Source organism: Triturus cristatus, chromosome 10 (genome assembly GCF_964204655.1).
Source record: "Triturus cristatus chromosome 10, aTriCri1.1, whole genome shotgun sequence".
NCBI classification, from domain to species: Eukaryota; Metazoa; Chordata; class Amphibia; order Caudata; family Salamandridae; genus Triturus; species Triturus cristatus.
The window spans coordinates 1,203,643,677-1,203,670,039 of NC_140593.1; the positions used below are offsets into that span (position 1 = coordinate 1,203,643,677).

Genomic DNA, 26,363 nt, shown 5'->3' on the forward strand with positions numbered 1-26,363 from the left:
AGTAATTTTACCCAACCAATAAACTCAGGGCTGAACCCGAATTTCGCCAACACGGCCCAAATATACGGCCACTCCAAAGTGTCGAACGCCATAGTAGCATCTAAAGATGCCAAGATGGCCGGCTCACGTATAAACTCCGCTCTAGCAAGCATGCCGTGCAACTGCCTCAAATTCAGGGCGGTATTCCGATGGGGTATAAAACCGGACTGATCCTGATGAATCAGGTCACCCACGACCCGAACTAGCCGATTAGCCAATACCTTAGCCAGGATTTTGGGTTCTGCGTTCAACAGCGAAATGGGCCTATAGGAGGCGCAGCGATCTCGCGGTTTCCCCTCTTTGTGTATCACAACTATGGTGGCGAGACGTTGGTCAGGGGGAAGGAAACCCGCAGCACGTGCCGCGAAAAACATGTCCCGAAGATACGGCGCTATCTTATCGGGACGCAACTTATATAGTTCAATGGGAAGACCATTAGGACCCACAGCCTTACCAGACGCGATCAAGCGAGTGGCCAAAGCGATCTCATCTGACGACAACTTCGCCTCCATCAGTATTGCATCAGCCTCCGATAGGGTTGGCAGTGCGATGTCTCTGAGCAACAGATGAGAATCCTCCTCCGAACGCACAGAAACCGGAGAGTATCCATTCTCTCCACCACGGGCACCACCCTGCTCGCTCTCTCCTTCTTATCCAACCAAGCAATCAACTTTACGGCCTTATCCCCACATCATACAGTCGTCCTTGCTGCTCTCTACTCATCCCTTTAGCGGCATCCGTGACTAACGCTCTATAATCTGATTGTTTGAGGCTGAGAACGTGCAATTTCTCGTCAGTGACCCCCCGGGCCAAGTCCTCCTCCATTTCAGCTATTTCAGTTTCCAGGCGAACCACCTCTGCTCTCCCGCACCTCTTAACATGGGAGATAAGTGACAAGGCCTGCCCCCTGACCACCACTTTATAACCCTCCCATAGGGAGACAGCCGACGACACCAACCCCACATTATCGTTGAAGTAGTGATCGGTGGACTTGACCATCTCCGCGCGGATCTTAGGGTTACGTAAATACCAGGGGTTAATGGGCACTACTCTCCCCTCTGCCTCAGGGACAACCTTCAGTTGCAACCATATAGGGGAATGGTCAGAAATACCTCGGGCCAGATGACGCACCTCCCCAATCATCCCAGCTTGGATCGCCGGCATAAGCATGTAATCGAGTCTCGAGAGACTCCCATGGGCCCCCGAGTGAAAGGTGTACTGCGCCTGTCCCGGGTGCATCAATCTCCAGCAATCTACAAGCCCCAGAGTGTCCAGAAAGCCACCCAACCAGGCCTGAGCCCTAGGGAGATCCCTGGGGGGGCGACGGTCCTCCAACCCGGATACAACAGCGTTAAAGTCACCCCCAAACACCAGAACCCCCCCCAGGGAGTCCCAGGACCAGACGCCCCAAATCAGCAAATGTAGCCGTCTGTAACCCCGGCGGCACATAAACAGCAACGAGCGAAACAGTCCTACCCTCCCATCTCTCCACCAGTGCCACATAGCGCCCCCTATCATTGTGAAGCACCTCGTCCACCTTCAGTGGGAGAGAGGCCCTGACCAAAATGCCCACTCCCCTCGAGCCAGAAGTGAAACCAGAGTGAGCAGCAAGGCGATAGCCCCTCCTATTTAGGGCATGGAAGGAGTTCCCAATCAAATGTGTCTCCTGCAGGAAAACAATGTCGAGCGAAATCCGTTTCAAAAACTGCAACACCACCCCGCGCTTGATCCTGTCCCCCAATCCATTCACATTCCACGAAAGGATTCTCAATCCCCTACCCCCCACCCCACTCCCGTGCATGATACCCACATCCCGGAAAGCACAACCCGGACAAGTCAGCAGAGAACTTCACATTGCCTTGCGAAACAAACAAACAGTCCCCAACAACCCCCCTCCCCCACAATCCCCAAACCACAACTCCCCCCTCCCTGCACCTCTGCTTGAGCCCAAACAGCCCTCCCAACTCGCAGTGTGCCTGTCGCCCTAACATATACCACGAAAAGAACCCCAGAAGGAGGAAAGGGCCTCAATAAGCTCCCCACAACCTCCAGGCATTTGAAGGGCATATTGTGTCAAACTAGTGTCCAGTTGAGCCAAGGTACAAAACGTCACCAGTCTAGTCCATCACCAGGAACCATGTTCTAGTCCTGCTCCACCAAATCCTCTCCGCCATCCGAGTGCCTCGATCCTGTCCCCGAGGCAGGGCATCCAACCAGTCTCCAACCGCCTCCGGCCGGTCGAAGAAGTGTGAGCGACCCCGGAACTCAACCCGCAGCCTAGCCGGGAATAACATTGCGTATTTCAGCTCCATGTCCCTCAAGCGCCGTTTGACGCCCAAAAATCCCAGCCGTTGTTTTTGGACCGCTTGCGTGAAGTCCGGGTAAAAGCTGACATTAGAGTTCTCAAACTTCAGCGGCCCAGCCACCCTCGACGCCTGAAGGATAGCATCCCTATCCCGAAAGTTAAAGAGTCGGGCGATTATAGGCCGCGGGGGAGCACCCACTTTGGGCGCACCACCCGGAATCCTGTGGGCCCGCTCCACCGCAAAGAACTTGCTCAGTCCCTTGGGCGCGAGACGATTGATCACCAGATCCTCCACAAAAAGATCAGCAGCAGATTCCTCCGATCTTTTCGGCACTCCAATGATACGAACATTGTTCCGTCTAGCCCTGCTTTCGGAGTCCTCAAGTCGACGATCCGTCAGGTCACTGGCTAGTCGCAACCGACGGACCTCCGTCTGCAGGGCGGCCACATCCACAGTTAGGCTCGACGCCGCTTGAGTCAAGGAGTCGACCCGCTCGTTAGTTTTGGACAGGTCTGCCCTGACCAAATTCACATCGATCAGGACCGCGTCCAATTTATGAGCCAGGGTATCAAACCGCTGACCCACAGCAGCCTTCATCTCCTCAATGGCGCCCATGACGTCCTGCAGGGTCAATTCTGACGATGGGCCCGAGACCTCTTTGGACCTCTCAGGCGATTTATGCGAGCCACTAGGGGATCCCTTTGTCTGCGCATAACCATCCATGTTGTTGACCTGAGTATAGGCTCCCCTCCGGGTTGACTTGGGTTTCGACTTGTCTCCGTCTAGTCTCGCCGCCATCGTCCGGAGGCCACCAAGGTTGACTCCCGCCAGCACCAGGGACAAGGACCAGGTAGCTAATTCAATGGAACACAGCAGTCGCAGACAGGAAGCCCGTGTATAGTCCGAAAGTCAGGCCAGACACTCCGCCATCCGCGCTCCTCTGAAACACCAAAGTCCCTCAGCCAGTATCAGGAAACAAACTGGAAAACGAAAGTGAAAGTGCGGGGTACGTGGCAGGTCAAGCCCAGCATGCCGCTGTTGTTCACTTCGTACCCGGGCACCTCACCAACTCGAGATCGGGACCAAGGCAATAGCAGGCTGCAAACTTCGGAGCGCAACCATTCGGGTTCCCAGCGTCCGATCTGAATTTAGAAAACGGGTGGCACCTCAGCGCAAGTTCATCAGCAAAAGCCCGTCAAATTAAGCAGGATTTAGTCAGGATAGACGTGGGAGGTTGCGGAGGCCCTCGAGAGCCGTAAGCCTACGCAGCCATCTTGGTTGCGCGCTAGGCTCCTCCCCCCCACCAAAGCATTATTAATCGGAGTGGACTCGAGAGCAGGAAAAGTGTTCTATTTAAAGGAGTGATCCTAGTTCCTGCTTCAGAGTAGACACCTACTCTTCAATGAACATTTTCTGACACGGCGCTCAATGCACTTCATGCAAGCATCATGGCTTCCTTTTTGTTTGAGATTAACCCCATATGAATGGCACAAGAATGTCTCGATGAGCCAGAGGGCCGAGGAGACTGTGTACAAAAGTGTAAGGTGCGCAAAGAAATGGGAGAGGGTGTGGATGCCATGGAGAAGGTATAGAAACTACGGTGGCGGCGGCATAGAGGCAAGCTAGGGGGCACTAGGCGGGCCTGCTCTGTCCACGAGTACGACGTCATGTATTCTCTGTATAAGACAACTGATGTACTTATGATACGGTTTTTGAATGATGTGGTTTCTCGAGCTTGGTTAATACAAAGATTTTTTTTTTAGGTCTCGCCTGACCCAGCGCATGCGCTGGTCTGGCGAGACTTACTGAGAGGGCTCCAAAAAGTGCTACCAGGCCAGCCTAGAGCTACAGTGCATGTGCACGGGCGCGCGCGCCGCGCTTTACCGCGATCACTTTCGCGGCCGCAGGGCCGCTGTGATGTTTGATCGCGATCACTTTCACTTTCGCGGCCGTACGGCCGCTTGGCATAGCCAATAGGTCTCGCTTTTGGGACCTTATAAGTATTTAGTTATGCAACTGTTGCATGGCTAAACACTTATAAGGTCCCAAAGGCGAGACCTATTGGCTATGCCAATGCTTGTTTAAAGTAGGTCTCAAAGAAAATGGAATCGGAAGGACAAAGTCAACGTCCGCGAGCATGCAAGACTCAGTGCAGAAAGAATCGTGCAAGGGATGCCCCTTCCTCGAGCAACAGTCACAAGTAACCACAGTTTCTAAGCATTCCAACAAGGGTTGAGTAGCCCATTTGAAAAACAGTGCAATGCACCTCGTCTCCACCGAACAGACATTAAAATTAAACATGCTGGGGTAGCAGAGCAGTCCATATTGCTAAAAAGCCTTCTTACCAACAATTGTTAAAACATAAAGCTTAATTTAAACAAAGACAAATAATCATATTTCTCGAGGACACGAGTAAGGCTGATATCACAACTCCTGGCAAGAGACGGCCAGACGCTGGACTCTGAAACTGGGACTTTTACAGACAGTGGCACATCTGCCAGAAAATCACAGCATTGCAGCAAACAATGTCAACACAGTGCTCTGGGGGGCCATAGGATGCTTTCAACTTGCATGTTAAATGTGCCATTTCAGACAGATTGAAAGAGGGCAACTGGTTTGATGCAGCAGACAAGACAAATTGCTGCACTGCTGCCTTCAACTTTCCAAAACAGAGGTTCCAAGTGACTAGCTTGAGAGCCCTTACTCAAAACCTTCCGAAACCCACATTAGTCCCAAAAATCAAGATGAACACACCAGTAGCAGGACACAGACCATGTACTGCTTTCAGACCAATAAATTGGAGGCTGCCAAGCAGACAGCGCCAGCTTTCCAGCCTGCTTTGCAAAATAGGTCAACAGCACGTTGTTGCACCTGGGAGTCTGGCCATCTAGAATCGCCTACAGATTGCAAGCAAATCTTTAGAAAACCAAAAAGAAAACCAAAAAGAAAACCAATAAGTACTCGCTATGCTTTCAAAAGGGAGGAGAATCTTCATCTGGTGCGCGCAGAAAGGCGTTGATCCTCTTTGAGGCAAAGGCAATGGTATGTTTGATCTGCTGCATCTAATAAGGTCCTCCTTAAATGTTCTTCATTAATAGGTCAGTTACTACTTGTCATCAGTACTTAGAACAAGCATCATTCTCCGGTCTATTTGTGTTATCACTGTCAGTTAATTTTGGAACACCCTCACAGGGCCTTCAGGGGAACAGTCTGGATGAACTGTTCCAAAAAAAGAATGTTTCCTCCTTTTGAAAGCACATCGATTTTCGCGTTTAAGTCAGATCTTGGATATCCTACCTAAAGGCTGGTCTAAAACTTCAACTGGCCAGGTAAGTGAGATTTAGTTGTTTTGTAATAATGAGCAACACATGAGTTTTTTTTATAAAGACAAGTATATCCTTTGAACTCCTCTTACTTTTCTTCCAAATGGGATGTGGACCTTCAGGTGAATCAGGCAGTGCATTCACTATATGTTTAGCATCTGCCTGCAGACAGATTTACCGATCCGCTGTGAGTGTTAATGTCATCAATGTAGGGATAGTGAATAGAGGATAGTTTCACACTGTGCAGGTTGTTCCTACAGTCACTTTCTATTCCGCATGCATGAATTACTGATTACATGTTTTGCAGAGCACACTGTTAACCAACTGGGGGATCCTAGAATAATGGCGCCACCCTGCGCATTACACTGGAAGCCAGATGTGCTGGCATGGCAAATGCTTATTTATAAACCCTTTGGCCCCCGATGCAAAACCTGTGCTTAGTTTTTAAGTAGATAAAACTAGATATTGGAGGTAGATATTGTTTTATTTTTGTATGCAACTGCTGACATATGGGCTTGAACGCCTAAATAGACTACACGGACAAAACATTTTGTTCAGAGTTTACACTGGCAAAATTCAACTACCCCCCTCCCCAATCCAGGAAAGTAAGGGGTTCACTGTACTGATGGGAAGACAGCTTTTACAGTTTTACTGGAGAACATTGCTACTGAAGAAAACTTTGCCATGTTACCTGGAGCAAAGGGCATTCCATGAGTCCTCTTCTTTAAATCATTGTGTAATCATTGAATTTGGGCAATTAATGCAGTGTGTACTGGCATTTACCCATGGCATCCCAAGACCACAAGAGTGACCGGCCAAAATACATGGGTCTGCAGGGAAGGCTGCAGTCGTGGTATGTGTGTTTTCGGGCACGGTGCACACTCATTGCACTCAAACTCCAATAGGATAAACAAGCAAATCCCTTTTAACACCAAATTCTTCAGAATTAGAGATGTTGGGGAGTCCAGGCTTACCTAAGGAATGGTGGTCAATCAAAAATGAGGTACAATCTTGCACAGTAAATGACATTCAAACTCAGTGTCAAGTCAGAGCTACCACTAATAAAAGAGATAGGCAGAGAAGGTAAATTAGGCTAAACAAAAAAAAAAAAAAACACAAGATGCTAGTGCCACGTTACGCCCTCAAGCCCCTTTATAGTGTTTACATGCTAGGCGCTACTTTTTTAAAGACATGGGGCTCTATGCCAATTGTTCCAAAATGAGGTTGGATAGATTGGATGTTCTCAGCAACCCAAGTAACCAGGTTTACAACAGTTTGTTTGCAACCAGCTAAATCAATGGGCAGTTCAGATTCTCCTTCCAAAAATGGCCCGGCAGCATGACTTCTGTAGTCACATTAAGGGGAAACAGCTACAAGCAACCTCCTATCCCCGATAACCTAGAATCAGGGCTAGGACGATCAAGAGTCTCCTCGGCCCCCAGACAAAACACAAGTGAATGGCTCAAAAGTGCAAGCGTTTATTCTACTTTGGGGGAACTGATGAGAAGCTACGGCCAACCAAAAGATGTCCTTTGTTTGAACGTTTGAGAACTCTTTCCTCATAAGGTCCGACACACTGCCCAAATAATTCTAATGAAGATCTCACAAAGGAAAAATAAATGTTATCACCTGTACGCACAGTTATTCCTCTTGCGTAGTTTAGTCAGACTCACAACCAGCGCACATTCCTCAGCCTCCCCTGTATTGCTGAGTTTCAAATAGAGCAATGGGACTGAGAAGGTCAAAGTATAATGAGAGCTAGAAGGCGGATGTACTACTTCTGAGGCAGCCTTTGCTTGAGTGTTATAAAAGAATTAACGCGCTTTCCATGTCATCACGGTTAACATTTCTTTATTACATAATGGTTTTAGCATTTACGAATACAACACAAATATCCATGATGGAGAAGCACAAGTACAGGCAAGTAACTTTTCACTCTTAATTAATGTTGCGGTCATAATCTTCATTTTCTGTGCATCACTGTGATCCCAAACACAGAAGTATGCACATATTTAGCAACCACAGTGACTTGTTGCCTCAGTTTATCAGGTAAGATCTGTACTGCTGTGCTGAGGAAACAAACACTCATTTGGGTCGGGGCAAGGCGGATTCTCAAATGGATGGCCTCAGTCTTTAATATCACAGACTGAGTAAAATGATGGAATGTGCACAGACTACTAACCAGTGGTTTTGAATAGTTAAGGGATTTGTTAAAGTAATTGGTTTTTATTGAACACATGGACAACTTCAAAGGTTTTTTGGTGACAGTGTGAGAATGATTTTCATCTTTATCATTTTTGTTGTCAAACTACTACCTACTACTAAACAGGAAAATACTTACAAAGTACAAACAAAAGGATAACAGGGTAGCACACGGGTTAGACAAGGGTAAACTAAGCTACTTCTAGTTCGAAACCCTACCTCCGAGCGATGAAAAGGGGCCCTTGGGTTCTGTCCCTTGTTCCAGATTCCCAATATCCCCATGACCTGGTGGTCAAAAGAAAGCAGGTGACACAGAAACAGCCTGTAGGTTTCTCTAGTAACAGGCACTCAATGCAGCTGGGAACCGTTGTTCTTGGAAACCCGCTCAGAGTCTGCCTCCGCATTCCAGACATACTACGCCACATCCAATTGCTCTCTCTGACTTGAAGCCCTCACTTGCTCACGTAAATTGTTCATTTGAGAGAAAATGTTTTATTCAATTCTCTTGCACAGAGATCAGGAGTAGTTAATATACTAGAGCAAGCATACAACAGCTTCTTGCAAATGTCTGCACCTAAGCCGGAGGGAAGGAAATATATTCACCCTAAAGCTACCAGATAAAACGGGAACATAAAACTTAAACCCACTCAGATGCAGCCATTTTTCCTCCTCGCCCCACCTGCTTAGCAAAAACAGCATCCTCAATTGAAGCCAGGCTTTTCAGCATAGGAATAAGCTTATAGACTCAATTGCCCACACGACCGAAGATGTAGTGCAAATCGTTTCCCAAGGGAACAGCTCTAGATGACGGCTGTACTACTGAAGCAAGTGCCTTAAACACAAGACCAAACTGCCCGAATTGTGTTGCACAAAAGGTATCACAGGGCCAAGCCATGATCCCTCTCAATAGGGATCGACATACAAACAGGAATGTCTTCAGCCTCCACCATTCTGTCTTGCTACAGAAGCTGTACACCAAGGAAGACCCTTACCTTCTATTGACACAGAAACTTATAAAATAGATAAGGTTGTAAGCATCTCACCTCAAACAAAATCCTAAAACAATAAAACGAGTCCTACCTTCGCCACCTTCATCGTCATATTCTATCAGCTTCTGGAGAGAGAGGGCATCACGGCGGATTTCAGTTGGAATAAGACGATTTTCTAGAAAATAAAGACATGACCAGGGTTATACGCTACATTATCGGATGCACAATTGTGCATTTCTAAATTCTTGATACTGTTCCCATCCATACCATCTAAAGCTCTTTTTAACCTCTGCTTCTTGTCCTCGATGCTGTGCTGTTTCTCTTCAAGTGCCTTCTTGTACAGGTACTCCCTCCGCAATCGTGCCTCCCGCCTCAACTACAGGATAAAGAAAGTAGTAGTGACACCGGCTACAAAAAAATGTTAATCCAATTCAGTGTACAGTCTGTTACAATGTCCCACCCTCTCAGAATGTCCTGCAGTCAAGGTGTAGAAAAGTGCCCCTTTTTGACCCCCACTTTCAGCCTGGTAAATGTGATTTCGACTGAAACTGCACTGGGTTCCTGCTAACCAGGTCCCCAGTACCAGAGCTCTTTCCCAAAACTGTACAATTGTTCCCCCAATTAGGAAACCTTTAGCACCCTCTGTAAGTCCCTAGTAAATGATACCCTGGGCTTGAGGTACTAAAGAGGGCCACTAAGGGCTGCAGCACAAATTGTGCCAACCTAAGGGACCCCTCACCAAGCACATGCAGGACTACCAGTGCAGGCTGCGTGTCTCGGTGCAGACAAAAGTGAAAACACAACATGTCGCACATCTTTGTGTGCCATGGCCCCTAACACTGCATGTCATATTTGTAAGTCACCACTAAAGCAGACCGCTAAATCTTACATGTGAAGGCGTACCTGCATGAGCAGATGAGACCGACCCTGTGCTGGTCAGTTTGATTACTGCCAGTACAAGTGACCAGGGAAGCCATTTTAAAACATGTGCTGGACACTGCTGGTGTAAATGAGTTCCCCAGCCACATGCCGCCTTTAGTAAAAATAGGGATGTTGGGCATCAAAGATCTCGTATTGGTAAATACACACTGATAACTGTTGGATTTACCAATGCATGCACCCTGAGGGCACTCTAGAGGTACCCCCTGAAAACCAGTCTCTGGTGTGCATGCCGACTGGGTTCCGCCAGCCTGTCACCTTAGACGCTGTTCTGACCTCCTAAGGTGAGATCTCAAGAGCCCCAGAACAAAAGTCTGCCTGGGAAGAGGTTGTAACACTCCCTCCCACAGGACAATATGCTGATTAGACCATTGTGATTTGGGATTACTGTAACTAGCTGTCCCAACACACAACGGAATTATTCACAATATTTTACTACACCCTCCACACTAACCAACGCGTGATCTTTCCAACAATCAAATACTTTTCAACCGGCAAGTTACATCTTGCCTAGACGCATTGAAAAACCGGCATTTTTAACAAAATGTTCCCTTTATTCCATTAATTTTCCTATGGATAATACATATGGCTTTAGGAATCTCCTATTTCCAAATGACTCCCAAATCAGCTTTGCATCTGGGGGTTAGCTAGATATGTTTCTGACGAGTTCCTATTGACTCATATGTTGGTCTGTTGTTGAGCTGAAAAAAAGCTACCTTTACTTGGTTTTTCATGCTGAAATGAATTCCAATGTACCTTTGTGCCACTTCTGGCCAACGTGAAGAAGGGCAAGCTAAAGGGCGGTGCGATCAGTGCCATCACACTGGGCGGTGACCGGAGGGGGAGAAGAAGGGGGGGGCATGTTTATTGTTCTAAAAGCACCATATGCCACGTTCCTAGTCCCAGCAATAACAAGCATTGGCATAGCCAACAGGTTTCACCTTTGGGACCTTATAAGTATTTAGTTATGCAGCAGGTCCCAAAGGCGAGACCTATTGGCTATGCCAATGCTTGTTGTTATATCTGGGCATGTTGAGAGGCTAGGGGACTGGGTCTAGATGTCGGGTTTGGAGCACGGCAATGACAAATTTGAATGCATAGGCAATACAACCGGAGGCGTGAAATGAAAGGTTCACTACCAGGAAGGTACAAAGTTAGGCTGGTTAGAAAGGTATGGAGGGGTAGAGGAAGGCATGGTGGTGAGGGGAGAAACGGATGCGTGCTAGGAGAGTGCTGTGAGGGAGGGAGGCGAAATGGGAAGAGGCAATGAAAGGTGGGTCGGGTAAAGACCATAGTGAGGCAAACAGAAGGGTAGCGAGGGGTGAAGGATAGACAAAGAAGTGAGGTGTAGAAGAAAAAGATTCAGGTGCAGAGACAGGTAAATCAAAGATGGAGAGGGGAGAATAACGCAGTCGTAGAACGAGAGAGGGCCAGTAGAGAGAGGGAGAGGTGTGTCAGACAGCTGAGGAAGAGGGAATAATAAAGACTGAGGTAGAGAGGTGAGGTAGAGGGGTGCATTGATATAAAGGAAGTGCAGAGATGTGTCAGAGAGATAGAGGAAAAGAAGTAGAGGTATTGAGAAAGGAGTAAGGTACTAAAAGAAGTAAGGGGGTGAACAGAGGTAGAATGAGTGGAAGGGGAGAGAACACGTAGAAGATGAATGGCAGGGTAAAGTGAGCGATCAGGCAGGGAGTGTGAGGAGAGGGATACAGAGGGATATGTGGCAGTGAGCGCGAGGTGTGGGGTACACAGGGATATGTTGTGGCAGTGAGCGCGAGGTGTGGGGTACACAGGGATATGTTGTGGCAGTGAGCGCGAGGTGTGGGGTACAGAGGGATATGTTGTGGCAGTGAACGCAAGGTGTGGGGTACCGAGGGATATAAGGCAGTGAGCGCAAGGTGTGGGGTACAGAGGGATATAAGGCAGTGAGTGAGAGGTGTGGGGTACAGAGGGATTTTAGGCAGTGAGCACGGGGAGTGGGGTACAGAAGGATATGAGGCAGTGAGAGATGATAGAGGAGCGGAACAGTGGTGAATTAGAAGGCAGAGAAAGTGGTAGATAGATGTTAGGTATAGAGAGATGGTGAGGAAAAGAGCCGATGATGAGAGCGAGTGGAAGTAGAGATAGCGAGTGGAAGTAGAGACAGTTGCAGGTGTTGTACATAGAGATGATGAGAGAGGAAAAAATGAATTTGTCCTTGTGTAAACCAAAAAAATGAACAAGGAAAGCAACATGACAGATTGTTTTTAAATGTAATTGCCACCAACTGTCTGGGAGAGCGAGGCTTGAGGTTTGGCCGCTCAAACATGCAACCTAAGTTTCCGGTAAGCATTCCCATCTGCAGAGTTAAGAAAAAAACGTTTCTCATGCAAACAGTTATTGACTTCAAACTGTCCTGATCACTTTACCAGGGGGCTCCTCGGAAGGTGGGGGGCGTGGAAATCTGCCCAGTTTGACCATGAATTGAAACCAATCTGGGGAGAAAAGCAGTCCATTGGCTCTGTAACGTGAATTTGACAAGCCGATTTCCTGGTACTGCTACACGGGAGCACAATAATGTGATAAATTGTCATGGTTGTAAACATTAATTCAGTAACTCCGTGGTTTGATGATTGGTGTTTGCAACTGAGTCTTCTACATTCAGCATTGGCCATCTAGCGGCTGGCATAGACAACTACGCCAATATTTCGTATTTCTTTAAAACAAGCAGCATCTGTGTTCCGGAGTGGCGCGCGCGTGCAGTCTTCACTTTTCAAGCACTGCACTCGTGCTTGTGGCGCACCGCTGCTCGCACCCGCAAGGTGGATGCCGCCACAAGCATGAGTGTGTGCTTGAAAATGAGCAGAGCGACGGCTCAAGGCCCTCCTATGCAGTGCATGCGCGCTGCTGCATAGGCGAGACCTAAAATGTCAAGAGAACTCAATTGATTAATGTTCTTCCAGGGGAGAAACCGGAGCTGTGTCTGAGGAATTTTGACTTGTAGTGTAGAAGGTTTACATGCCTGTTGCAAAGAGCGTGTCCCATTCAGATCACACAGTGCATATAATATAAATTGGTCATTGGGTTACCGCTTTTGTCAGAGAGATTCTTTTGTTACTTGCAGTTTATAAGTTAAAATCTTACATATTAACTGTCAAAGAGGTGCATGTAAACTGCAAGGAATGTATAGGAGCTATGTGTTTTTTTACCCAGTCTTTCGTTATCCCAATATTGCAAAAAGGGTTCATTGAGGTAGAAATCAATTATTATTATTAAAGAAAAGCCCTAACAATGGTGTTACATTTTAAGTTCTGATTTTTCGTTGTTCCAGACCAGGGACTCAAAGTATACTGCCTACCAGAATGGATGACATGTGACTCCTATAACTTGTAGGCCTCTGTCTTATGTAACATTTCCTATACACTCATTTACACATGGATGATTGTCTCTGTGCAATGTGTGTGTGATGTAAAGTGTTCCGACACCTTAAACTTGTATGAGTGGCTCTATAAAACGAAATTAATCTGAAACAGTGGTTATGGAGACTGGAGGGACACTCTCAAATGGTGGTAGCGAGGGAATCCGTGGCAGAGGTAGTCATTGGGGGGCACCAACAGACATTGTCGCACAGGGCGCCACCAGTGCTAAAGCCGGCCCCGACGCGAAGCACAGCAATATTTTTAAGGAGACTATCAAAGGGTTGTGGACTCTGTCCTCACATTACTAGATTGTCCAAAAGCCCGATACAGATGGTCAACACACCATGATAATTTGAAATGAGTGCATTCAATTAAGAAGCATATGTCCAGCTCTGCTTTAAGCTGGATAAACCCCTTAAAGAGGGTACTGACAGACACTGGAAAAACTAGTGAAACATATTTGTAAAACCGTCAGTGCATGGTGCACTTACAGAAGTCTGAACCATGGAGACACAGATCTTCTGCTGCAGTTTAGGAGCCCCAGTCATTCAACCACATTCGGCTGGTAGAAACCGACCTCCCCGCCACCTGGTCAGAAGTCCTCGCCATATCACTATAGCCTATTGGACTACAAATCATCTGCCAGCTAGTCTGGAACCCCAACCCAGCCTACGAAAGCCCTCCTGGTGCAGACCTTCCACGTGAAGTCAGAAGCCTTAGCCAGGCACATGGGCCCCACGTACAGACTTTCATTATGGTCAGGTGAGTCCCCACTACCCTTCGTAATGAGACATGGTGCCTCATACTATCTAATCTTACAGTCAGTGATGAACCTTCTTTCATTCATGGCCTGTCGGTTGCTCATACGATGCACCTGCACACATCCCTTGGCACTATAGAGAGGAGGAGATTAACAAGGATGCTCTAATTCTACGAGTGTAGAAGACTGCGAGGCCTCTTCCGTGGGTCTTAAGGCAGTCAGCAGGTACGGGGCATTATTCTGTGTGGGTATTCTTATTTATTACCGATGACCCAACAACGTACTTTGCATCCAATTGGATGATAGAATATGGGGAAAAGCACTGAATGGCAGCAACATCCAGTCCGTGCTGTCACTTCAAAGATGACTACTACTTAGATCTGTCGATAAAAAGGAGCTATAAATACTATGAACATAAAAAGTACAAGGCACTAGCAGATTCGAAGGCTCAGATATTACAACTATTATATTTATAGCACCTAAGTGCTAGATACTAGATTTTCTGTAACGTAAGGCACCCAGTCAAAAGTATCTTCTGATTTACTCTAGAAAACTTTCAAACTCATCTACCGTGTGCGAAGACTTTCCCCACAGATTTGGGGGAAGGTATACAGAAGCAGTGTTTTGAAATCAAGTCCTTGATGTGTCCAAGCTGGATATGTGTGTATTAAAGTCTCATTATGCGAGTTTCCAGCATCCAATAATGGGTTCCAAAAATCTCTAATCAAAAAACCCAGGCCCCACAGGAACCCATCCAATGAGAGCAGTGATGCAGTTCATGGTTTGTTCAGAATTCAGGTCAGTGGTGTCTTGTTCACTGGGATTCAGAAATCAGTTACAGGCCGAACTGACGGCGAAGTATTTTATATTTTTTTATGGGGCAGATAGATGTATTTGTGAGCCAGCACCCAGTATGCTGCCACCTGGATGTCTACACCTTAGGGCCCATATCAATGCTCTGGCAGGACCCAAAACCTTCACCAATTCCACCAAGAACTGGTATTTATTTATTTATGGTTAGGGCTCACGCCTGACTTTAAACAAAGATATCTTCACTTCTGAGCTAGAGATGGTTCAAATGGTTTCAGAATCAGGACGACCTGCTCAAGCCAACAGATTTGGGACCTCCTGGTCCCTCTTTGACTACGTAAGGGGTGAAAAAGGCAACCAAAGAGTATAGGGCGGGTCAGCGAGGATGAAGGCTAACCAAATCTGTGAAAACAAGCAAAACTTCAACCCTGCGACTGTTGCAAGGTTGATCATTTCTTCTGGCAGCACAGAAATTTCAAGGGTCCGATATAATACTGAACTTCAGAGGCCGGCTTCAAGCAGCTTCTGCAGTCAGTGAGTCCTTGTGCAAACAGTTTCAAGGATTAGGTAATCTTTTCTCCTGACAAGCGAAGTCCAGGTCCTCTTACAAACTGGTAAGTTCTCTCCTCAAGTCACAGCAGCAAAACTCACTATAAGAATCCACAATTATACCCAGTTTGGATGGAGAGCATCAACCTGGCAGAATTTCAGCTCCTGTGTACATGTTTGCTATGCATAAGTGCACAGAATTCTCAGGAGGAAAAAACTAAATACAGTTCACTAGCTCAAGGACGAGTATTTCGTCTACGTTGGTGGCCAAGGTGTTGAATAGTTCCTCTCATCAAGGAGAAATGCTTTCTCCCTTTGTGTCCAGGTTTCCCTGTCCTTCTGGTGAAAAGAGCAACATTTCAGATTAGTCAGAAGAGTCCACAGTGCATAGCACATGCTGTTGCCCTGATGGTTTGTAGAAACACAGTAAGAGGGGTAGGGGTGGATTTCATCCGCTAGACTGATGGTCTCTTCCACACACCTGGCACAAAAGTCTTCAGGAACAGAAAACAGAGAGCTAGACAGATATATATGCATTTGCACAGTGAAAAGGTCATTCCATGGCAATCTGGGGTAATTTTTATTTTTTTATTTAAAGTAAATGCCATCATTCATTCCTGATCCCCGTCCCAATTGATGCAGTTCCTCAATTTACAATTTTGTCATATGTTCTATCAAAGTCTTCGATCTAGGAATGCAATGAAAATTTTAAATAAAAAAATTACCATTTTAATAGAATAGTAAAGGTACTTCTAGCAGCCAGGTGTACTTGGAACAGGTATAGATAATGTTCATCTTTAATGCACATCACAGGAAAATATGATTCTTATTTGCACAAAGAAAAGGCGCTTCTGGCTTTGAATTACTGTCCCCTGAAGACATGGTTTAAACACACAAGGATGACTGAAAAAATAAAAAAGCATACCGAAATAAAAGATACAAGCATTGGCCAATAGGTCTCGCCGATGTGGGAGCTATTGGCTTCGGCAATGTGTTTTAGCTGGTATTTACACATGGCTGGGGTTCAGCATGGCTAAAAGTAATTGGCGGGGTGGGATACATTGAGGTAGATTAGAATGAGGTAGATTAGAATGGGGTAGATTTGAGGGGAGTGGGATAGAATGGAGTGGTGTGGATTGGAGTCTATTAAAGTGGGGTGTGGATTGAGTGGGGGTAGATTGGAGTGGTGTAGATAGAGGTAGATTGAGGTGGGGTAGATTGTGATAGACTGGAGTGGGGTACAGTGGAGAGGAGTTGGATCGACAGCGGTGGAGTTTGGAGTGGGGTAAATTGGAGTGGGGTAGATCTGAGTAGAGTGTGGTAGATTGCAGTGGTGTGGGGCAGACTGGAGTGGGGTTGAGAGGCATGTTGTAGAGTGCTTAGAGGGATGGGGCATTGCGTGGAGTGACAAAGAATGGAGTGGAAAGGCAACAAGTGGAATGGCAGTATGGATGGTGTGGTAGCGCACAGCCATTACAGACAACACATTTTCAATTGAAATGTCTATTACATGTGCACCGAAATACGGTTTTACTGCACACAAACAATAATATGTGCAAATGTCATCACCTAGTGTATTGCTTCTTGATCATATTCAAATATTTGTTGTTTCCACCACACTTTAGAATTACAAAAAAAAAAATGTAATTTGTACTAATTCTGATATATTCTGAAACATCAGCACAGTTTTCAGGTCTCGGCTAGCGAAGGCTGCGCTTGCGCAGTCTCGCTCGCGAGATTTAATGACGTGGAGAAGAGGGGCTTGAACCCGCCCCTCTTCTCTCCTCTTCTCCGTTGGCTGGCCTCTTAAATGCTGGCCAGCCATTGGAGAAGAGGTTCGTCTCGCAAAACAGGCCCGTCCTTTTCGGATTCGGGGGCGTGTTTTTTCGCTACTTTTCGCTGGGCGTGTTTTTCTCTCCTCCAGCCAATGGCAAGAGGAGAGAAAAAGAAAAACACGCCCCCGAATCCGAAACCGCCGCTGCGTTTCTCCGAGGCATTTCTGCTTTACCTCGGAGAAAGGCGGCGGCGCTGGGACTGATTTCTTTAGGTTTAATTTTTTTTCTTCAAACAGGCATCCCCTCTCCCCGCTGCTTCCGTCCCTGGCCGGTCTCTGCCTCCTGGCCGCCCTCTCCGCCTCGGAGCCCGTCAGCCCGCAGAGGAGCCTGGTGTGGGGACATCGTCATACCCGTCAGGTACTTCTTCATCCAGGCCGTGAGCCCCGAGGGACGGAACCTGCCGAGCTCGCCCTCAGGTACCGATGCATGCGCATGCCCATTTGTGACGCTGCTTGTCTTATAGCGCTGGTGGGACGCTGCTTGTTTATCGGCATTACAGCTTTTTTCTTTTTGGTGGGTGCGGCTCCGACACATTGACTTGTTTTTGCCTCACAGTTCATAAGGTGGGTTCGTCTACAGTACACCCTGGTCTTGGGGGGGGCGTGGGTGACTCCCCACGACCTCGAATGTGGAGGCCCCGCTGTGCTTGAAACCCCTTCCTTGGCAAGGAGCCTGGTGACGTTACGATTCATTGTTACTGCTGCCTTCCCATTGGCCTTCGAGCGAGGCTCCTCTGCGAACCAGTGCTCTTCGCGCACGTTAATTAATGCACATCTCAGAAGGGACAAGTCACCCCTCGGATTCCCTCACAAGGAGGTTTCAGGTTAATCTTTAGTACGTTGCTTATTTTTATTATATCAAGCCCCCAGTATGCACGATGCATGGCTCATCGGTGATGCATGTTTATACATCTTCAGACACTAACTTGATGGGTGAATTTTTGCAAACCGATGCTCCGTTTTAATGCATCCAATCACCAAGGCAGTTCAGTGCGCACTTTAAGTATACCCAATCCAAAGTGAATGCATCCGTGCATTTTCTTAGGGTGCCACATTGCAGAACAATTTATCTTAATCAATCCTTATATGCGATTGATTCCCTTCGTACACCATCTTGTCAAGATGTAAAATCGCGCTGTTCTAAGGACATGACCAGGAGAAAGAGGAAGTTGACGCGGCTCTGGCTTACTTTATGAGCCTCACACCGACCGCGTTTTAATATAGCTCAGGAGGAGGAGAGTAAGTCACCGGCACGATACAGGTATGTTGCATGCTGCAGTTCTCGGGGTATCATACCAATAAGGTGGCTTATGCTACTAATGCACTTGCGACAGTCTTGTCGTTAATCTCCAGTCGCAGGGGGGTGGGGGGGTTGAATTGCGCTTCATAGACAGATGTACATCTCGTAACTGTCGGGGTATGATATGGGTAATGTAGGTCAGATAGACGGTTCACTGGCTGCAAATATGTAATCTCTGGTCGCGGGCTAATAGATATTATCATAACTTAGCTTAAAGGTGTTATCTCCCTTCTCGAGCGTTCCATGAAATCTGCAGGTTCCAGGTATGTGATCTTGTAAGGTTACTCAATGAACTCGTGCACTTGTTTCCGAAATCCTTGTGTAACCTCCTGTTCCAAACATCTCCTCTAACGTGTAGTTGATATGTTTGATTCCCTGCCGGTTGCAACTCGATATTTCCTTCTTCATAGGCTGCTAAAGTGAGCTTCCTTGGGTTGGGTAGAAAGTAACACCTGTCGTTAAGGTCCATAAACAATTAAATTTGCACGGGGTGCTCTCAAATGGTCACTGTACGTGTAATCATGGACCGATCTATAGGCAGAGTTTAAGAGATTGAAATTATTTAATTTTTCTGGCCAAATTGCCACATGACAAAGTTTTTTTGTTGTTTTTTTTGATCTGAGAGACTTCTACTGGAAAGCTGTAAGTAGGTAAATTTAGACGATCCAGTTTATAATGTTTCAAGTACAGCCAAATTGTTTTTGTTAAAAAAAGCAAGTGAGAGAGGGCAAAATAAATCTGAGTCACATCTGTTATTTTGTGTAATATGGGCTAGGGCAAGAGTTTGGAAGTGCTTTAAAATAAATAAGAAAGATTTGCTGTTTCGTCGGTATGTGGCTCGGGGACAGGGAAAAGAGGCAGAATGTGAGGCGGTGTGATTTTTGCGGCCTCCATGCACTTTGGGTTATCTGCAAATGCCGCGCATTTTTCAAAGGCGGGAAGCCCGCCACTCTTTAATTTGCAGCGCTAAAATATAGTGCCTTGTTTGGGAGTGGTGGTGCATAAAGGAGCCCTCCGCTGCTCTGAGCTTAAACTATTTTTTCATTCTTGTTGAAAATGTTCGAATGGAACCCACCCGTGAGCTAGATTGCATGAATGTGCTTGCTGCATTGTTTGAGACACTGCAGCAAATGTGTGTGGGGGTGGTATTCTCACATCTCAACAACAACCGTGGAGCAGACTCCGTTGCATTTTGTGATCTATTATTTCTAAAGTGCGCGTGGAAGCCTGTTCGAATGTGTCTGACTTCGTTTTGAAAGAGGTGGCCTTGGGATTTTACATTTTATAGCCTGATCATATAATATAACTCTTTGATTTAGGCTTCAGAGCCCGATCCCGAGAACATTACTGGCACTTTGTTATCTTGTATCAGTAGAACCTATTGTGATGCTGTAGAAATATCTTTTGAAGTATGTGTATGCGCGAGTATGTTTGTGTATGTGGCTCTGTGTATGTGTGCGTGTGGATCTGTGTGTGTGGCTTTGTGTGTGTGGCTCTGTGTGTGTGTGGGTGGTTCTGTGTGTGGGGGGGGAGGCACTATGTGTGTATGTGTGTGCCTCTGTGTGGGTGGCTTTTTTTGTAGGTGGCTCTATGCGTGGGTGGCTCTGTCTGTGTGTGGGTAACTGTGTGTGTAGGTGGCTCTATTTGTGTGTGGGTTGCTCTATGTGAATAGCTCTGTGTAGGTGGCTATATGTGTGTGGGTGGCTTTCTGTGTGTGGCTCTGTGTGTGGGTGCAAATGCAATAGGTCTCGCATTTGAGAGAGATTAAGCTATTGACATTGTAAATAACAATGTTGTTTCTTTAACCCCTTGTGTGCCACGCCCTTTCCCCGCCCTGTGCCGGCCGTTGCATTAGCGGGCGGGGTTCATGACGAGCTGGACTCGTCATGGGCACAGCGCAACCGCGGCCCATGACGAGTCCAGCTCGTCATGGGCACACAAGGGGTTAAATGTGTTAAAACAAAAACATAAACAAAAATAATGTCATGAGCAATGCCAATAGCTCTAACTTTAACAATGCCGAGACCATTGCATTGTAAATGCTTGTTTTTTGTTGTGTGCTAGAAAAAGGAGAAGAAAAAAAAGACATCAGACACCCTCTCCTCTTACTTGGATTTTCAGCAGGATTGTCACATAAATTCTCTCACTTTGAAGTCACAGAAAGAAAAGTCGACACCAAGCTCCCATGGAAGAGAGCGTTTGACATTGGACCTCGGTGTTTGAATGCACAGTAAATGTGACAAGATAAGAACAAGAGTTAAAGGCCTGTTTACAGAAAGCGAATTTGAGAAAGAATACGATAAACAAGTCTTGGGCAAAGGGAGGGACAAACTCAAACTGGACAGCCTAAAGCAAATAAAGCCAGCTAATAGAAAGCCAGAAAATGTGTGTTACAAACCACAAAGCCAATGGTAAGCAACAGGCAGAATGTATTCCTAGATCAGCTTTCTAAATGTCCCCAAGACATCCTTAGCAAACCAGACACCTGCACACTCTGGTAGGCTTCGACACTATAAAAAACATTGTTAAAGTAAAGTATTGACCCACTAACCCAGGCAGTGAAGAGCACTATTTAGGCTAATGTGCACTGGATCTAGGAAAGTCGCCAGAGAGAAAGAGAGCCAATGGCTGGTCCAATTCCCAAACACACAAAAGATGATGGGAAACTACTTGCAATATATCTAACTACTGTCAATCGATTGGGGTAGCGTTCTATCCCAACGTTCTTCTGCCCACCACGCCACTTCAGATTAGATCTAGGCATCTGCAAATCAGTCTTGACCCTGCTCCAATAAAGGACAGTAGAGCCCGAACTGCCAAGCCAGGTCCTCTCTGAAGCGGAACACAATCACCTAGGACCGGTTTTAGCCTGCTAGGGCCTCTTCAGTAGGGTGTGGTTTAGTTCCATTAGCACAGTGAGCAAGGGTCCCACGTGTGGGTATTCCCTTGGCCACTTAGGGTGTTACATTAAACACACAAAAAGTGACAGGAGGAATGCTTAATTAAGTCTAACCACTGGCAATCGCTTGGATCAGCATTCCAACCCTTTGTTCTTTTGCCCACCATGCCACCTCAGGTTAGACCCTTGCTCACTGTGCCACTGGATAACCTAAGTGAAATACTGTATGCTGTGGTGCGCAGAAGCAAAACTCCAATTTATGAAGAAGACTGACCCAAAGAGACTACATAAATGGATATAAATACATTTGTGGGTTTTTTTATTACATGAAGCTGTCTGAAAAATTCGAGCAGTCTCTACACTAGATCTAAAACAGAGAATCTGAGTGTGTAGAGCTTTTCAAGCCATGCACTGAACTTTTGTTCCGACAGTGACTAAGTCAGTGTTACATTAAGGGGTTGGCACCGTCTAATTGTAATTATATAGCTCTTACTACCCCTGACGAGGGGTTGAAGCGCTTTTCAGCAAGTAGCACGCTAATTCGGAACCCAAAAGGATTAGTGGTGGATTAGCAGGGGCAGCTCCTCCGCTATGGCAGAGGAGCATCACCCCACTGCTGCTACCCAGCAGAGGCAACAGTAAAAAAGAAAATGATAATAAAATTATTTTATTGTCATTTTCTTTTTCACCATTGCCTCTGCTGGGTAGCCGAGTTGCTGTAAGGGGCCCGGCCATTCTCCTGAGCATCAGGCGGAGGAGTTGTGGGCACTACTAAGTCGCATGACGGTTTGGCCAGCTGTTTTATGCCGGCCAAACCATCATGCACACTTAGCATTTCTCCACCAGGCTGTGTTGTGCAGCCGGGTAGAGAAAAGCCACAGGCTCCCAGGAACAGTCTGAGCGGCAAACCAGGCCGCTCAGACCAATCCAAGCGCTGCTCTCATGCGGGAATAGCATTCCCAGCATGAGAGCAGCACTGTGATTGACATCTGGGCGCCTGCGCAGAGTGCGCCAGTCAGGGATCGGGAGAGGAGGAAGACTCGGCATCATGAAAGCCTCAATTTATTTATTATATATAGATTTTTTAATTGTATTTATGTCGCCCTACCACTTCCATTCGGGGTCAGCCGCCACTGTGGAATACTATAGGGAAATAGGAGTATAATATTAGAATAGAGAGGTACGAGTTAATTTGAGCAGAGGAAATGTGAGTGTTATTTATATTGAATATAGTAAAGATAGAAGAGGGGGGGGGGGAACTAAGGGGCAGATTTACAATCCCCTTGCGTCACTTTTGTGACGCAGCAGCAGTGTAAAACAAGCATTTGCAATGCAATAGGTCTTGCATTTATAAGAGTTTGAGCTATTGGCATTGTAAAATTACAATGCCTTTTATTTATGTTTTGGTTTTAAAACAAATAAAAGGCATTGTCATTTACAATGTCAGTAGCATAAACTCGCATAAAAGCAGTGTGCGGCGTGCAGCAGTGTGCCGCGTGCAGCAGTGTGCCGCGTGCAGCAGTGTGCCGCGTGCAGCAGTGTGAGGTGCAGCGGCGTGCAGCAGTGTGCTGAGTGCAGCAGTGTGCTGCGTGCAGCATGCAGCAGTGAGTAATGCAGCAGCGTGCAGCAGTGTGTGGCGTGCAGCAGTGTGTGGCATGCAGCAGTGTGCGGCGTGCAGCAGTGTGCGGCGTGCAGCAGTGTGCGGCGTGCAGCAGTGTGCGGCGTGCAGCATGCAGCAGTGAGTAATGCAGCAGTGTGCAGCAGTGTGTGGCGTGCAGCAGTGTGTGGCGTGCAGCAGTGTGCGATGTGCGGCGTGCAGCAGTGTGCGGCGTGCAGCAGTGTTTCGTGTAGCAGTGTGAGGCGTGCAACAGTGTGCGGCGTGCAGCAGTGTGCGGCGTGCAGCAGTGTGTAATGCAGCAGTGTGTGGCGTGCGGTAGTGTGCGGCGTGAAGCGGACATCAAAGGAAGGGTGGGAGGGAACGAGCATATGGGGTGTGAGTTATAGCGAAAGTTAATTGTTGTAAGAGGAGATGCAGGAAGTGAGGCCCAGCGCGCACTGGCGAAAGCAGTCTGCTGCTTTTAAGTCCGATGCCAGATGCCAGCTTCGCGCTTGAATGCCTCACATGCACTGGCGATAAACCGCATTCCTAAGGTCTTGTGCCCCTTACTAAATCTCTCTGAATGCGTGAGGCGGCGCACGCGCAGGAAGTAGCTGGTGGCAAATGGAATGCGAGTGGTTGTGCGCGTAACCGCCACCCGATCCGCCTGGGAAGCCTTTGGGAGCATTTTCTGAAGCCCCTACATAAGTCTCGCTGAGCGATCGCTTACGCGATAGCCAGGCGAGACCTAAAAATGTGGCCAATTTAAAACGTGAGGTATCTAGGGAGATGCGTCACGTTGTAAAGCCATGCGTCACATTATACCTGCGTCAGGTGTCACATGCACACCATGCATCACATTATACCTGCATCAAAGTGACGCGTCACTTCTAGGACACCACTTCGTCAAAACCTTACACCTGCTTAAGCAGGCGGAAGGAGTGACACAGTGTAGCGGGAATAGGCCTCAAAATGCATTGCTGGAGTTGCGTCGTGCTTGCGACAAGACTCTAGCAATGCATGACTTTTGCCCCAACTGATGCGTCAGGATTTCTAATGCATCTATCAATCCTTGCCCTATGGTGCACCGTATTGTAAATATGGCGCATCATGGTGGCACAGGGATTTAGGGGTTTCTCAGGTTGGCGCAGGGAAAGTGAGGCATCTCTGGATGCATAACGTTCTTGTAAATCTGCCCCGAAGTGTTAATTGGGAGATCTTAGTAGAAGTTGAGGTCTGGAATAGTTAAAGGAGAGATGGAGAAGGGAAAACAAAATACTCCCAGTGCTTCCTCCAGATCCCATTCCAGTGGGTGTTCTCTCTTAATCCTGTACCCCAGAAATTATACAACATACGAAACGACTCAAACTCCGCTTCCAAGACACAACCTTTGTTACACCCCCCCAACACAACCACTCCATACATCAGCACAATTCACTGCAAAGACCACCAAGGCACATCTAAGAACTGAAAGATGCGCCCGATCCACGTGTTCATAGCCCAGCTCCAGCCCACACAACCCCGTACCCCACAAATAACACAGATTTCACTGAAACCTCCGGGTATAAATCAAAACGTAACCCATCCCTTCACAATACGCCAAACGCTACCCCAGAGACTGGAAGCACATATAAACTCACCATGGCAGCAGCTCTCCCAGCTCACGTGGGGCAAAGGAACTCACCAACAACCCCAGCCGCCATTCGCTATCGTCATCATAGAAATGAAAAATACACTCAACGGCCTCCATGGTGGAACGGGGATCGTACATTTGCGACAGGGTGGGTTTACCCCGTTTAAAATTATATAGCGGTCATCGCTAATGAAGAAAACACCCCTTTCCCTTTAAATAGGGCGCTATGTTTAATTGAGGTTCTACCTCATTTTCGGTTGTATATAGCCAAACTAAATCAGACGAAGCTCTATTATGTATAGCGGTTATACTGTGCGCTAGCTTACGTTTTAGTTTGTTTTTTGTGTTACCAGTACTGCAGTAAAACTCCCATTGTCTTTATGAAACGTGAAGTACCCGAAAATGCCCCCGTTCTAAAATGGCCGCTTCATTCACGTCCAAGCGGCACTGCGCACGCTCGAGATGCTCCCGGGTCTCCAAGGTCACATGATGTATTCAGAGAGCAGTAGCTCAATTCCAGCTGAAGACAGAAAATGAAATAGAGAGATAGGAGATTCAGACAGAAGAAGCAAGAGGAAAGGAACACCAGGTGAGACCTAAAGCATTTTACGACAATCTTACACGTCTTAGGGTCCGATTCGTATATCGCTATGCGTAGGCGTACAAGCAATATTGTGTTGTAATTGCTTTCAAATAGCCCATAGCACCCTTGACGAGGTATTGAAGCGCTTTACGGTAAGGTCAAGGCTACGTCTGAATCCAAGGCCAGTTGTGAATCCAGTGATTGATTGTAGGTTATTGGGATTAGTTTTGTGCTTTCAATAACCACTGCACGGATTGTCTTAAGTTTCTTTGAGGTAGATTACATTAACATGAGTCGGGTGTGGTCATAGTGGGGGTGAGTTCATGCAAACGGTTGGTGGGATGAATAGACAAAGTAGTGGAGTTTAGGTATTGTTAGGTTGCAAGGATGTGGTTCATAGTTACTAGCAGACTTAGGGGCATATCAACAAGGGCTTTATCTCTGCTTTTTTTGGCTTTAAAAGCCAAAAAAGGAGAGATAAAACTAGCGCTCTATCAACAACAGGGTGCTAACATGCAAATTTGCATGTTACCACCCTTTTACTCTACGCTTCCCCTTGCATCTCTAATGAGATGCAAAGGGGGCGTTCCAGAGTAAAATAATAGGACAAATGTCGCTAAGCGACATTTCTCCTATTATCAAGAATGTCGCTAACCCTGTTAGAGACAAAAAAAGCAGCGCTAACCGCGGTTAACGCTGCTTTTTTACGTCTGCTATTTTTCTGACTTAGCCATGATATCCTATGAAAGTAGGATATCATGGCTAAGTTTGTCTGTCCCTATCAACAAGCTAACGTGAGATTATCGCTGGGTTTCCAGCGATAATCTCACGTTAGCCTGTTAGCGTGAGGATTTTTATCGCTATTGAGATAAGCGTTGCTAATAGCACGCTATCTCAGCGATAAAAATTCACGCTAGCCGGCGATAATTATCCTAGCGCTAAGTGCGCTTGGAGATAATTATCGCCGGTTGTTGTTGATATGCCCCTCTATTCAGACAGGGCACTCCCGCTGTTTGAAGACAAAAATGTGTTATTCTAGCTATTACCCGCCTGAAATTTCCTCTGCTTCAACTTAAGTAAATGGGGAAGTATACCCCCCCACACACTTTTTTTTTTTTAAGTCTCCCGCTTTCCTGTTCTACAATGTTGGCATGTGTGGTGGTTGAAAAGAAAGAGAAGTTGTGTGCTGTGAAATGAGATGT

General features: G+C 46.8%; 2 protein-coding genes across 4 annotated transcripts in view; one reads left to right on the forward strand and one right to left on the reverse strand.

The window, feature by feature from the left end:
• IMP4 (IMP U3 small nucleolar ribonucleoprotein 4) overlaps positions 1 to 24,725 on the reverse strand; it is a 79,301-nt gene extending 54,576 nt beyond the window's left edge. The window contains exons 1-3 of the mRNA XM_085629679.1: positions 24,586 to 24,725; positions 9,127 to 9,235; positions 8,951 to 9,034 (exon numbers count right to left, since the gene is read on the reverse strand). Coding sequence (XP_085485805.1) covers positions 8,951 to 9,034; positions 9,127 to 9,235; positions 24,586 to 24,588 — 196 coding nt within the window. The 5' untranslated portion in view covers positions 24,589 to 24,725. The remainder of the gene's footprint in view (positions 1 to 8,950; positions 9,035 to 9,126; positions 9,236 to 24,585) is intronic.
• Positions 24,726 to 25,037: 312 nt separating this feature from the next.
• The window catches only part of VMA22 (vacuolar ATPase assembly factor VMA22), a 37,075-nt gene continuing 35,749 nt past the window's right edge, over positions 25,038 to 26,363 (forward strand). Inside the window, exon 1 of one of the 3 annotated variants that reach the window (XM_085629680.1) lies at positions 25,038 to 25,167. The gene's annotated coding sequence lies outside the window, so the exon portion shown is untranslated. The remainder of the gene's footprint in view (positions 25,168 to 26,363) is intronic. The other 2 variants (XM_085629683.1, XM_085629681.1) reach the window with 2 other exon arrangements.